We start from the raw sequence: 13894 nt of genomic DNA, 5'->3' as shown, positions 1-13894 counted from the left end.
TTGTCTTCATTGATAAATTAATTATTTTTGTACTGTATACATAGGTACATTTGAAAAGGTTCTTATTTTATCTTTTTCTACTGCTTTCATGTAAACTGTATCAAACTTGATCAAATAGTATATTTCAGTGTGAGTTAATGATTTTATCTCAGTTCAAAACCATTCCCCACATGGTTGTACAATTAAATTAATATAGCACACCTATTAAGCCATGCTAAACTGTTACCAATATAGACTATAATAGTAATAAAAATGAGATGCCATATCCTAAATGCTTTTAAATCAACAACTTCCTTTACATTGCTTTATCTCAAATGCCTCTTTAATCTTATTGCATTAGAAGTTGGAAATACTTTTCTGACTTTTGCAGTTAAGATTACAGAATTCATTTCATTTTCTAGCCAGGTTCCTTGCATTCTCAGCATTAATGAGATGTTATAGCTTTGCATTTTTCCTTGGAGTTTGGATGACTTTCTGTAGGATAATTAAATAAATGACTAAAATGTACTCTAAAGTCTTTATAATTTGTTTGGCTTTTAAATTATTTTTTTCTCACAGTCTCCCATATGCTCCTCTATCACAGCTATCTACTGGAATCACATCTTTTAACCAAGATTCAGAGATGATGAAATGGCCAGGTCCGTTTCTAAAGTGTAAAGTTAAATTAAAAGTAGTTGAGAATCTAAAACACACTGTAACTGCTGAAGGGTTATTTATGGCAGTACAGGGTACTTGGAGCTTCATGTGGGCTTGTTAATGACTGCATATATTTGTTATAGTACATTCCTTGTGGCAGCAACCTTGCATTTTTGGTCTCAAGCTTTTTATCTCTGTTTCCAAAGTCAGCCTCATTACTTGCAGTGCCTGCTCCATATTTAGCAGGTAGCCACCTCACTGAGCTCTGAGTTACTCCTAAATGCTTCCCATATGACATCTGATGGGCTGTGCTGGCACAGAGGTGGTTGGATGAGCTGAGTCTGAAGGGAAGAAGTGAGGCAGGACAGGCTGCAGAGATAAAGCCAGGCCCTCTACAGCCAGCTCCCACGGGTCACTGTGGAGCTGGTGGGGACATTCTCATCTCCCTCCAACAGCAATACCCCAGGTCTTCATGGTCTCCATGGTGGCCCTTGTGGCTTGGGGGTCTCACAGCTGGACAGTGTTTCTGGTATGAGGCATGTAGTGTGAGGAAGGCTGGCCAGCTTTATGCCAGCAGATCAATGCATGGAAAAAGCAGTATTTTTTCTCCTCAGAAGAAACAATGCAGGTATGATAACGCAGTTGTTCTGATTATGGACCTTTTCTGGAAGGTTTACTGTTACTTGCTGATGAGGAGTGGCAAGGTGGGTTTGAAGAATTGCTGCCCACTGTTCTTGCAGGACAATGTGCCATAGTTTCACCCTAATCCTAGTGGGAATAGATGTAAATTTAAATAGGAATAATCTCTTCAGTATGGCAGTTAATTACTTACATGTTATATGACACTGTCAAACAACTGTTATGGGATTCGGTCCGTATGTCCCAATCTACAGTTAAACATTTTTTGAAATTACTTTGGGATGAGGAGGCTTTTGATGTGAACATATTCAATATTAATGCTTTATTCTGACCATCATATCTTTCCATTCCTTTGCCTCTAAGCCTCCACCCCCCCAGGATGCTGGGAGATATTAGGGAAGGTAGATAAAACCATTCTATCTTTTGTGCAAGCCTCTTTCCATTGAGAAAAAGAAAATCGTCAAGGTTAACACATCCCACAGAATGTAACTTTTGGCAATGGAGTACAGTATTCTGCAAGTTTGCATGTGGGTAAGGATGAGAAGAATGACATGTTTACTCCATCTAAAGGATTTCTGACACTCATATTTCAGTTGTCTGTCTGAAAGTTCTTGCATCACTTTCTTCTCTTATCTATAATAAGAGAATGCTTATTGAACAGTGCAAAATAAAATAGTGTACTTCATTAGTAAAGATTAATAGAGGAACAAGGAACGAGAAAATAATACAGTTTCTATTGTAAGAAATTTACCTCTGTTTTACCATAGCTCTTCTGAATTGCAATTTTGTTGTAGTGTTTTTCTCACCAGCTTGCAGTACTGAAAATGGCACTGGAAGAAATTCTAGTCTAGCTCCTCTTCTTAGATTTTTCACTGCAAATCACAAAAGATAATACATTGAAGTGGTTTCTCTCTTATGAAATGTCAAAACAGCACAACAGAGTGTTTGATTAGCCCTGGGCATGGTGTAGTATCTGAGGTGTGCCAGTGAAAGTAACTTTGGCCCTAAGTAGGCTGATTTGAAGCTGAAAGGTTATCAAATCTTTGTACACTGAAATATTCTACCTTAGTATCAAATTTTCCTATGCAAAATGCTTTACTACACTCAATGTAGAGGCAAAAAGAAAATGGAGATCAGGTTTTTAAATGGGAGAAGAGCAGTTATCTTCAAACCTTGACACTAGCTGCTTCTCAAGTTCAGAACTCTCTAACTGCTAAGTAACGTGCATATATACCTTCATGTAAGACCTCAATGTTTCTCTCAAAAGCAAGTACAAAGGCCTTCACACTGATAATTGCTATATGTGTCTCAGAAAGGCATGGAACAGAGCAGATCCTGATTTGTTTGTTCGTTCGCTTTGTTGATTTTCTAATCAGAAAAACAACAACAGAACTGAATTTTTCACGGAAATAAATTTTTTAGGAGGGCTTCTCTCTGGTCTAAGATAAAACTTATAGTGAGGAGGAATGAGACACCAACAAGCCAATGATTACAGCACAGATTTGGATGATGGGAGAGCTACATGCAAAGCGTGACGTCTGCCTGATGCTTAACAGAACGTCTTTCTCTGTTCTAGGCACCAAGTATCTCAGACACCAAGCTGCTCAGGCACATCTGTCTTTCTTTCCTGTTTATTCACAAAATAATACATCACCATTCCTTTTTTTTGCAAAGAAGATAGATGAATTAAAATGTTTTGTTTTTCAGGATTCTTAGCTTCCACTCAGCCCCAGTGCAAAGTCTTTAGGACAGATATAAAAAAGCCTTTTTCTTGCAAATGAGAGGTGGTTGTACTCTAAAATCACTCAGCTGTCAATCTTCAGTGGTAGGTGCCTTATTATGACCTATAGTTGAGAAATACAGAATGCTTACAGCATTAAAGAAAATCTGAAAATTGGTGATGCTGGCTCTGCCTGTGCAGAGTGGCTCTGCTTTTTCTTCACATGCACAGGTGTAAAACAAAACTGATTCTCCTGAGCACAGTGGGATTTGTCATGATGTGTTATCATCACCCAACTCTCCGATGTGAACTTAAAATTTTACTTAAGTTTTCACACGCGCTTTACACAAATGTATCTACCAGATATGGTGGAGAGTGAGGTCCAGCTGGATGTGATGTATGTAGTGTATCCTGCCATAAGAAATTATCTCAGGTCCTGTCTCTTGGAAAAAAGCAGTTCATTTAAAACTGTAGCATGAAAGGATGCCTCTTATAGCTTGCCAGTCGTGCTATGGACTCCATAGCTTTTCACTATGTTTATCTATACAGCAAGTTGAACGTTGTTTTATCTTGCTCTTTCTGGAGGTGATACTACACTAATGAGTTGTAAATGAATTTTTTAGAGATTGTTGTCTGCAGGAGTGTACCTTGTAAAGAAAGGCTTTTGAAACTAAACAGTAGGAAATATATTAGTTAGAAAAAATAATGAATAAACTGGATTAAAAGATATTTACTATTTGTTAATGATTTATTTATTCTTACTCTGCTCTTGAGCATGTCTCAAGAGCAAGAAGGAGAAGCTGCCATGTTGTGGTGGTGAAGAAGGCAGATCAAGTGTCCAGAAACAGACAGGCGGATGTTTGAACTTGACCTGGATCACTGCTCAATTCCAGCTGAGCTCTCCTCACAGGTGGCTTGCCAACTAGTGTGCCAAGGTGACAGGGAACTGCCTGGATGACAGGCTGCTTCAGACTGAGGAAGACGGTCTTTGCTTTGATGAGGAAATTGCCAAAACTCATGTCTCGTTAGTGTTTCCTAAGGTTCTTTGGAAGTGAACAATAGTTTGATTAAAGGCTGACATAAACACATTTCTGCACACTTTCCCTGCAGCATTTTATCACGTTAGAATTGATCAAAATTGTTGCCTTGGGCTGTTTTGAAGAGCTATACATCTGAGCACCATTTGTGCAAACTGCTGATGAACAGGCTGCATATGCTATGCTTCACAGCAGTTGTTCTGCCTTCCTAGGTGGGCAGATTTACCTTGTTGGGAGATGAGACGGTCTAATAACTCTTTTTATTGGCATAAGCCCTTTTTCCTTTGATGTGATGCTTTAAAATGTATAACATGCCACCTTGTTTGTGTTCATACATACTATATCTCCACAGTAATATGAGAATATAGGCAAGAGTGATTTGAAACTGAGAATTAAAACCAAAACAAAGCAAAAGCTTGTTTTTCGCATTTGAGGGAAATTCTCAGCAGGACAGGACACAATGTCTGATTAGTGTTGACCTTTAGATAATTTTGTCCAAGTGCTTTTGGCATCTTTCTGCTTTTCATCAGTACTTTGCACTTTTTCCAAAAGTCTAAAAATAAATCACACTTGAAACTGTTTTATTTTCATTCTCAAAGTAATGAAGGTTGGAATCTCATTTCTGAAATTTTGACACAGACATAGAGCAAGTGGCCTATTTTTTGTCGTTTGTTCTGTAATTATCAGTGTGTAACTAAGATCTGTATAGCTACTAGACTATATCTCATGATGTGGAAAAAATAAGACAAGTTTTAAAATGAGAAAAATGTGTGTTTTCTACTATGTATAAGCTACTAGTAAAATCATATGAAGTTTCACTGTCACATCAACTTATTCTGCTTGACTGTTGCTTACGAGCAAAATTAAAGGCAGTGAAAGACTGCTTTTCCCCCTCCCCCCACTTTTTGTAAATGGTAACTCTCCAAAGAAATGTAACTTGTGTGTCTTCCTGTTAAATCTCTGAGCCTCCTCTGTTGGCTGAAGAGGAGATGGCTGCAGCTTTTCTTCGTAAACTATACAAACAGTTGCTGCGCGTGTTATTCTGCAGAAGCAGGAGCATGAACGCTCCGACATGACAGCCGGGCATACGTGGGGAGAGCCGTGGGGACTTTGGGAGGAAGGGGCTCTCTGAATTAACCTCTCAATGCAAAGTGCATTGTTTTAACAGGGAGGCCTCTGCCCGCACTTCAGCCGTTATCCTTTGAGGTTGCCTATGTGCCATATATAATGAGACTTCCGAAAGTACTTCATGCTGGTGTGCTGTGCAGTGTATGTTAAAGTGACTGTTTTGGTGGGTAACGAGTGTTCTTATGGCAGTGCTGAATTTTCTGCTCCTGAGTACCAGTTGCATTCACCTTGATGAGGAAACAGTCTGTATGAGAAGTTCATTCTGTTTGCTTTGTAATTTTTGCTGTCTGTTTTCTGTGTGCTAGCTACAATTCTTAGTTCCGTAAAGTAGGACCAGGAATAAGTTACACATGTTTAAAGCAAGCTCTAGGGTTATCATAGTCACCAATCTCTTTTTCAGTACACTCTTTTCAAATTAGTGATCGGAGGTTAATGGATACTCTGATTACATTGCACTTTATATAGCATACTTCTTTAAAGCAACTGAAATATTTTGTTTATGAAAAATGCAACAACTTGTGGTTTTTTTAATGAAGTAACAGTCACCAACCAAATTAAATCTCTGTTGCATTCCAGAAATCAGAGCTGCTGACGTGTGCAGGAGTTAGGCAGCTTTTTCTTTCATGAGTTTTTTGATAAATATGAGCTTTACATAAGGAAAATATTTTCCATTTCCAGGCCATGGTTTGTTTTTTCCTTAGGGAGACTGAAATGCAGTACTTCTAATTTGAAATAAAAGTGATCTGTTTGTACATTCTCTCTTTTGTGATGGCATATATGTGATAAAATGAGATATTTGGTCACTGGTAAGTTCTGTGACAACTACTGATGATCACAGAATTGTAGTGGGAGGCTGTGTCTAAAAGCAGTATATTAGGCACCCTTATCTTTTTTCTCCGAGTGTAACACTGCTGCGTTTCTGCAGACAAAGTTTGTGCATGCATAGAACTACAGTACAAAGACAATAGCTCAATAATTTTGTCCTAGGCTTCTATAAAACCCTATGTCTGTTGTGGACATGTGAGAGTTTTCTTGCTCTGATGGAACTAGGGTCTTACATGAAGAAGCTAAGGCTGTCTTTTGAGCGGGAAGTAAAACAAAATGGAAAATAATTCCAGAATTAATTTACTTTTTTATCATGGTTTGCCTGTGCAAAACTCAATTTAAAACATTTCAGTCTTGCAATTTTTAAAATTATTTCTTAGCTTAGCAGAATGTCTTCAACAAAACTGTAACCACTTGGCAACTTTGTCTTTGCTACCTGCTGTTAGATTCAAATAAACAAAATATTTCTCTTTTTTTCTTCCTCAACAACAATTTATTTACCAAATTTTTATAAGATAGCTAGAGATGCATCTGTCAGCACTTAGTGTTTTTGATAACAACATAAAATTTCAACAGAACGGTATAATAAAAAAGTTTAGAGTAAACTTTGTCATGTCTGTTAAAACTGAATAAGTGCTGAATTGTTTTATTTTAAAGCAATTCCTCACTCTTCCTGAGTGTTCTCCTGAAGAAAATCCTTTCTTAGCCACCTTCTTGAGGAGGTGAACCTTGCAATGTTTCTGGGAAATCAGCAGACTTAGTAGTCAGGACCGAAGGTGGGCAGGGGAGTTGTGGAGGGGCACGAGCAGAGTCTGCTCTGGGTCTGGTGCCAGTGTGTGTGCAGGGCTGGACAGTGGGATGGGGCAGAGCAGACAAGTAGTTGCTCAGCTTGATGGGTCCTGCTATAAGTACAGCTTTCACGGTGAAAACCCACTCTGAACTCCAGCCAGTTCAGAAAGCACTGGTCCAATTTGGTCTCACTAAGGTGCTCACATTTTACAGGCCTGTCTTTGACTTCCAAGATGATTTTATGTCCCCCAGAATAGCACATTACAGTGTGCCAGTATTAAAAGTGCCAGAATCACTGTAAGAGCTAACATGGTCCATGTAGGAAAGTCAGCTGCAACGTGGTCCTAGTCCCCTAGTCCAGTAAAGTACTTAAGAAATAATCTGTCCTTTAAGCATGAGTTAGTTCCATTGATTTGAAATGGAACCCTTAATGATATTGATGTGTGTCCTATAAAAATATTATACTTAACTTTGAAATAATTTGGTGCAAACTACAACAAATGTTGCTTAATTAATTTAAAATTTCAGAAATAATCCAGTAATTTTGCTTTATGCAGTATCAGTAACCCTGCATGGTAGAAATCATACATTTGTTCCTACTAGAGTTTCATCTTCACTCAGTGAGCTCTAAAGAGATGTTTTTGTTGATGGGGATACTGGAAGGAAGAGGTGGGAAGGCTGTACTTGAGACTTGGAAAATATGAGATAGAGAAGTTAAAGTATCCTTTATTCTTAGACAATTGGCTTCGCCATGGTTTTTGGGAAGTGCAAGGGATGGGTTTTGAAATAACAAAATATAAATACCATAAACTGGCATGTGTATGGCAGCTACCCTACACACCTGAGTGTAGGTGTTCCATTAAAAAATGCAATAAAGATTATGTGGCTGTTGAAGGAGCAGATGATTTGTTGATGTTCTGGAAAGCTGAGAAGTATCTAGGGAGGTTCTGAAGACATGCATTTTTTCACTGTTTGGTTTGTCTGGTATGAAAGGAATGTAGTTTCTGTAGGACAAAGACCAGTTAGGAGATTATTATTATTCATTCTCAAGTTTGAAAGCAATAGTTTAAAATTAGTTTATTGGTCATAGGGGATTTGGGTCACCAAACAATATTTATGGAAGAGCAGTAAAAAAAAATATGTTCAGTCTACAAAATGATGTGTCGTGAGACAGGCTTCTAAGCTAATGTCACTGTTCCAATGTTTTTCTGTTGCAGATATGTCTTCTCCTACAATGAAGAAACCTGAAAAACCTTTGTTTAGTCCTACTTCTCCCCAGGATTCTTCACCAAGACTGAGCACTTTTCCCCAGCATCACCACCCAGGAATCCCAGGAGTTGCACATAGTGGTGAGAGTTGTGGAGGAGGAAGAAATACCTCCCCATATGTTTGGTCTTTTCTCCTTTCCTACAATCAGATTGTGATGCATTTTTTGGAGACTTTCTTAGAGAGCTAATCCCATTTTTAATACTGATGAGATTAGAAATAGAAGAGGTTGGAGTATCCTTGCAGGAATGCTCATTAAACTCAGTTCAGGTAGTCTGACTGCTGCAAGTCACTGGAAAGAATTTAGGATTAACCATTGAATAAAATAAGCCTTAAACTGCATGGGGAAACTAACAGAGGAAAAATCCTCCCCATCTTTCCTCCTTCCACCTACATGCTTTTTTATTATTGTTCCTATGGTTATGTTGTATTTAAATACCAGAATAAATAGGATTTAATATACAAGAGAAGGCACAAGCGTGTTCATGATGTGACACAATGAAATAAGGACCAATGCTTCTTTTGAATGCTCCGATAGATGGAGTCCAGATAAATACTTTTCAACATCTATTTTCTGAAATCCATAGTAAAACTTCACTGCAAGTGTGGAAGAAACACTTGAAATGTGACAGAATGCATGTTATCTTGAGGGTTTATCAGGAATGACAAGGAATTCCAGCATCATGGTCTGTTTAATGTTAGAGATGAGAATGACCCTGATTCTTCAGATGAGAACACCGTCCTTGGAAATCTCCTCTCAGCAGCTCATCGTGTCTCTTTATAAACTCTATATAAAGGGATTCATTGCTCGAGCAGAGCTGGGTGACTAGAGGAGTAGAGCAGATTTGAGGACTCTTTCTTCTTTAACATGCAGTTCTGTTTTGATAAGTTTCTGTTTTGTGATTTCTCCATGATTTCAAGTTCTTCTCTTTCAGTCCATGTGCAAAGACTATTTTGCCTCTAACATCCACTGATTTTGTATTATGAAAGTGAGCCTGGACTCATTGTGGTCTCTGTAGGGTTTCCACTATCAGCAAATACTCAAGCACGTCAGAGATGATGAGTGAAATGGAAGGAATTGATTTCTGCTCACTTGTGTTTGTTTTGCACAGCTCCCACATGTCAGAGCAGTAACGAATGTTTAATGATTTAACTGAACTGGTGGGGCTGTGATTAAAACGAACCTGTCATCAAAGAAGTTTCCATAATTATTTTTGTCCCTATACTTAAGTGTAGATCTTTCTGTTTGCTTTAGTGTATAATTTTTAGATATATGTACTTGGGTAACAGTTGTAACCTAATTTGTAGATAAGCTATGTACTTGCTAGAAAACCTAATTTCTGTCTGTGTAGCCTGTTCTATTATGTCAGTGGGCAATGGTTTTGAGATTTGCAAGATTTTGATTACCAAGTTTAGCAATTTTGGAACATTCCTACTGTTGTTTTTTCTTGGGCAAACTATGACTTGGTCCCAGCTCAAAAATAGCAAGTAATTTAAAAATTAAGCTGGAAAACCCCAAGATATGGGAGGTGGTCCAGAAGAGCAGTGTTGCTGTGCTTGTGCTGTTACAGTATAGAACCATGAACAGTTTATAAAATACCTTGCTTATACAGGCCTAATTTTGTACCTTTCCACTAATGAAAATGAAAACATTGTTGTATTTTCTCTATTTTCATTTAAATTAGTACCTACTTTTTAGTATGTTGCCAAGTGGGTGCCCTCTAGATGTGTAATAAAGGAGGAAAGTGAGTTAATAGTGCAGTGTGATAGAAGAACACTCTCCACTTACAGCTGAATGACGGGGCAGCAGCAGGACATGCTGTACATTCCTTTTGCTGTGAAAACATCGCTGGTTGTTTAGACATTACATACAGTTTGCAGATAGAGAAGTGTGTGTTTGTAGGGGCTGGGAAGAAAGAGAATGCAAAGAAAAATATACATAGCGTAGATACTTTTTTGTTTGTCAGAGTTATTTTTATTGGATGGATTGATTTCCCATGCCTTGAAATTGAACATTCATTAGCATTTTCACAAAGGTCAGCTAATATTAATGGCATTATTGATGAGTGGTTATTACCCTTTCCTCACATGAGGCAGGCAGAATACAATGTAGTGAGGAATCACTAACTGTTTCTTAGGACTTGGTGACTTTGCTCTCCTCTGTTGGAGTGCTGTGGATAAAAGTGTAGGTTTTATTTATTGAGTAACACACTTGTTTTGTTTATTTGGGCTCAAGGTGGAAAAACTGTATAATTGAAATGTCTTTTAGATTGGAGAATTATGACTGTTTAAAGAAAGAAATGAAAAAATATGATGGCATAACTCACAAATTCAAAACAATATACAGTATTTATGAATTTGAAACATTAGCACTTTCTGTTTCTTGGGATGATGTGATGGGAGGACACGTAAAGTTTTTCTGTAAAGATGCCACGAAGCACGAGTGCAGTGTACTGATTTATAACTGACTTTTTATTTTTCCTGCTGTAATACAGAAGTGAAGAATTTTAGAAGAAACAAGATACAAAGTAATTTTAATTTTATTTTATCTTCTCCAGTCATCTCAACTAGAACTCCACCTCCACCTTCACCATTGCCATTTCCAGCACAAGCTATTCTCCCTCCTGCCCCGTCTAGCTACTTCTCTCATCCAACGATCAGATATCCTCCTCACCTGAATCCTCAGGATACTCTGAAGAATTATGTACCTTCTTATGACCCGTCCAGCCCGCAGACTAGCCAGGTACTGTAAAACAATGTGAACCCTCCAAAATAAATCCTATGAGGAACGTGTGTCTTCCAGGGTGTCTAGACTGGTATCTCACTAGTTCTGGTATCAGAACAAACTGGGAACTGCTTCACCAACCTTTCCTGTTCAGCATGGTGGAATAAAGGGTGCAGGTTAGTCATATCCACTCACTGTTCCTCTGTGAAGTGTTAGAAAAATACTTGTACTGAACAACCCAGCAGCACCACCAGGACAGGTCTTAGTCCCGCACCCCTCCTGCAGGCTGGAAGCCTCTGTGGCTTTGCAGGGCCACCAGAGACACAGCTCCTGCTGCAGGGTGGAATATGGAGTCCGCTGATATGTACATGCACACCTGCACAGACATATGGGTATATTTACAGACTGACAATGAAAATAACCTCTGCCAAGGTAATGCTTTCCCTGTTCTGTAGGCACCTGCCGTTTCTTTGCACAGATATTAAGACATTACTGTAGTGAGCACAGCACAGACCCACAAAATTGTTTTTTCCTCTCTTTGTAGAGAATGTGCAGTAACAGGTGAGTTCATGGTTGCTACACTGATTCAGACTTGTGTCTGATACGGGAAACTAACATGGTTTTCATTAGCGAAGTAATTTGTGAAGGACTGTGTGCAAAACTACTTTCCATGATAGCATCAGCACATAGCATTGGTATGTGATCTACACTACAGGATAAACTGTAGTTGAGACTTGGTCTGTCAATACTTGGAATATTTCCAGTGTCTGTGTAATGCAATCTTTGCTGCTCAGGCTGTTGTTTATTTTTGATGCCTTGTCTGAAAGGCTCCTGTGGAGCCCTGTAGCTTGTGCTGTAGCATATTTTGTAGAAGGGCCTTGGGAATGCAAACTGAAGAGATTATGGTCAGGTTTTCCTGCTCCTAAGATTTAGGTTCCTTTGGAAGGACTGTCTTATCAGGGATGAAGGGGTTGCTGTGACAGCATTTTATTTTGGGCTTTGTTTTGTTTTGTTTTTCACTTATAATGACAGGCCTTTTAGCATGTGTTTCAGGCACAACAGAAATAAACTTGAGACTGAATCAAACTTTCTAATGCTGAATAACAGATATGGCCCATCTGGGCTGTTCATTGTGACTATTGTCCCCATTGCCTAATGCTCTGGTCCAGCTACATGACTTTCTAAGTATTTAAAAAATAAAAAGTGAGTCCATAAAACCAAAATTTACTTTGAAGGGAGAAGTCTTAACTATGTGATTTTTCTTGATTACAATACTAATACAAATGAAACCACAAAGTAAAAATGTAATATGTGGGCTTTAGAATACAAATTGCTATCTGTGCGTGGATTGGAGTATTTCAGGCCCGTATAGAACTTTTGCTGAGACTCAGCTGGGAATGTTGCATGTAGGACCTGATTTTAATTTGTGTAAAATTTCCATGAATAACAAAGTCTAATTAAGACATCCATGAAAAGTCCTTAACGTTAATTCAATGCAGAAATCTTAGAGTTCTGATGGATTTTTAAAAAAACCTGATGTCTTAATAAGGCGCTATTAAGGGAGAAATTATGCAAATGAAAATCAGGCCCTTACTTGTATGCATTTCTTTAATTATTCAGTGCTTGTTTTACTTAAATTTTGATTTCTTATATATATTGAAAGAGCAGATTAGGTGACAATCTCTCTGGATTGTTCAGTGTTCTCCTTTGGATCATCGGTGAAAATATACAATATCTAAATCAAGTATCTAACTTTCAGATGGTTGACAAATGTGTTGTCTTGTGGTTTTAATTGGAGAGTATATTCATTGAACAGGAGAAATGCTATCAACTCTTTGCCCGACAGGAGCCTTACTCTTTTCCTTGTCTGTGTTTGAAAGATTAATCTTTAGACCATAAAAGATAAAATTTTACTCTGCTGGCTTTTTCAGAGTAGGAGCAAACTGAGAACACTTTCTATTCTTGTGTTGTGCCACCGTAGGGAATAACAGGCAAAATTTGCCTCAATTTACTACTTTCATCACCTTTTATAACCTTTATATTAGGGTAATGTTTTTCATTTAATTTCATGTTCCTGAGAAGAGGGAATGGAGTTAAACAACAGCAAGTATGAGATTCCAGGCATCTGCATCAGCTATTTTCCACAATTTATTATCATTAATTGCTATTATTAGTGGAATCTATTTTAAATTTAATTCTTTAAGGTTCTCCTCTGAGATGTGCTGTACATTAGAGGAGCTGAATGCCCCATCAAAATGTCTCTGAATAGAACAGTTAAAGGATAGCTGTACAAGAAGTAAACCAGCAAGAATAATTTTTTGCTTAAGAAAAGAAGAAGCAGCTGTCTGTGAAATTTCAGTGACAAAAGGGAATTGTTCTGATACAATGGCATGCTTTGAGCCAAACCAGTTTTTCTTTTCTAAATAAAACATGAATTTTTATTCAAACAAATTTAATTATTATAAAATGCAAAACTGCATCTGTATGAATACCACATCAAATTTAATTATACTTTCCCACCTCAAAACATACTCATTTGGATTTCAAAAGGAGAACTATGATTATAGTTTTAATTTCAGCCTTAGAAATAGAAAGGATGGATACCCTGACAGCATTTACCTAAAATGAACTGTTCCTCCCCAACATCTTTCAGTAATACACTAATGTAGATTGTTACGACAAGCAACTGAGATGCCTTGTACTCCCCACAGCAATTTTGAGGTTAATTACATTACTGCTGCACTGATTATAGTGAGACAGTCATGCTATTCAATGGAATACTTTAAGTAAAATTAGTTTAAAGATATAGAGCTCCCATAGGTTTCCACAGTGGGAAGCAGTGGGCAATTTTCTTGACGTAATGTTAAATACTCCAAATTATGTGTGATGAACAGTCAGGAAGTTCAAACAGGCCCTTTGGCTGCAGTAAAAAATGATTCAGCAATGGATGATCCTGAACAAAAGCTTGCCGTGGCTGTCAGTTTCATGCTTGTCTGCCTTCTATCCCCTGTTCAATCTGGATAATAAATAAACACATGTACTGAACAGAAAGAGACCTTGTTAGATATAGGGCTGGACTTAGAATGAAACTAGTGGTCTGAAAAGTTCCCAAGGTTTGAAAACTGCTGT

General features: G+C 37.9%; 1 protein-coding gene across 5 annotated transcripts in view; it reads left to right on the top strand.

Annotated features, from left to right (window-relative positions):
- NFIB (nuclear factor I B) overlaps positions 1 to 13894 on the top strand; it is a 177062-nt gene that overhangs the window by 123966 nt on the left and 39202 nt on the right. For all 5 annotated transcript variants that reach the window (XM_065655431.1, XM_065655430.1, XM_065655433.1 and 2 more), the window contains exons 7-8: positions 7992 to 8123; positions 10599 to 10783. In XM_065655431.1, the coding sequence (XP_065511503.1) occupies positions 7992 to 8123; positions 10599 to 10783 (317 nt within the window). The remainder of the gene's footprint in view (positions 1 to 7991; positions 8124 to 10598; positions 10784 to 13894) is intronic.

This window comes from Caloenas nicobarica, chromosome Z, assembly GCF_036013445.1.
Source record: "Caloenas nicobarica isolate bCalNic1 chromosome Z, bCalNic1.hap1, whole genome shotgun sequence".
In the NCBI taxonomy this organism is placed as follows: Eukaryota; Metazoa; Chordata; class Aves; order Columbiformes; family Columbidae; genus Caloenas; species Caloenas nicobarica.
This window is presented reverse-complemented; position numbering and strand designations above follow the sequence as displayed.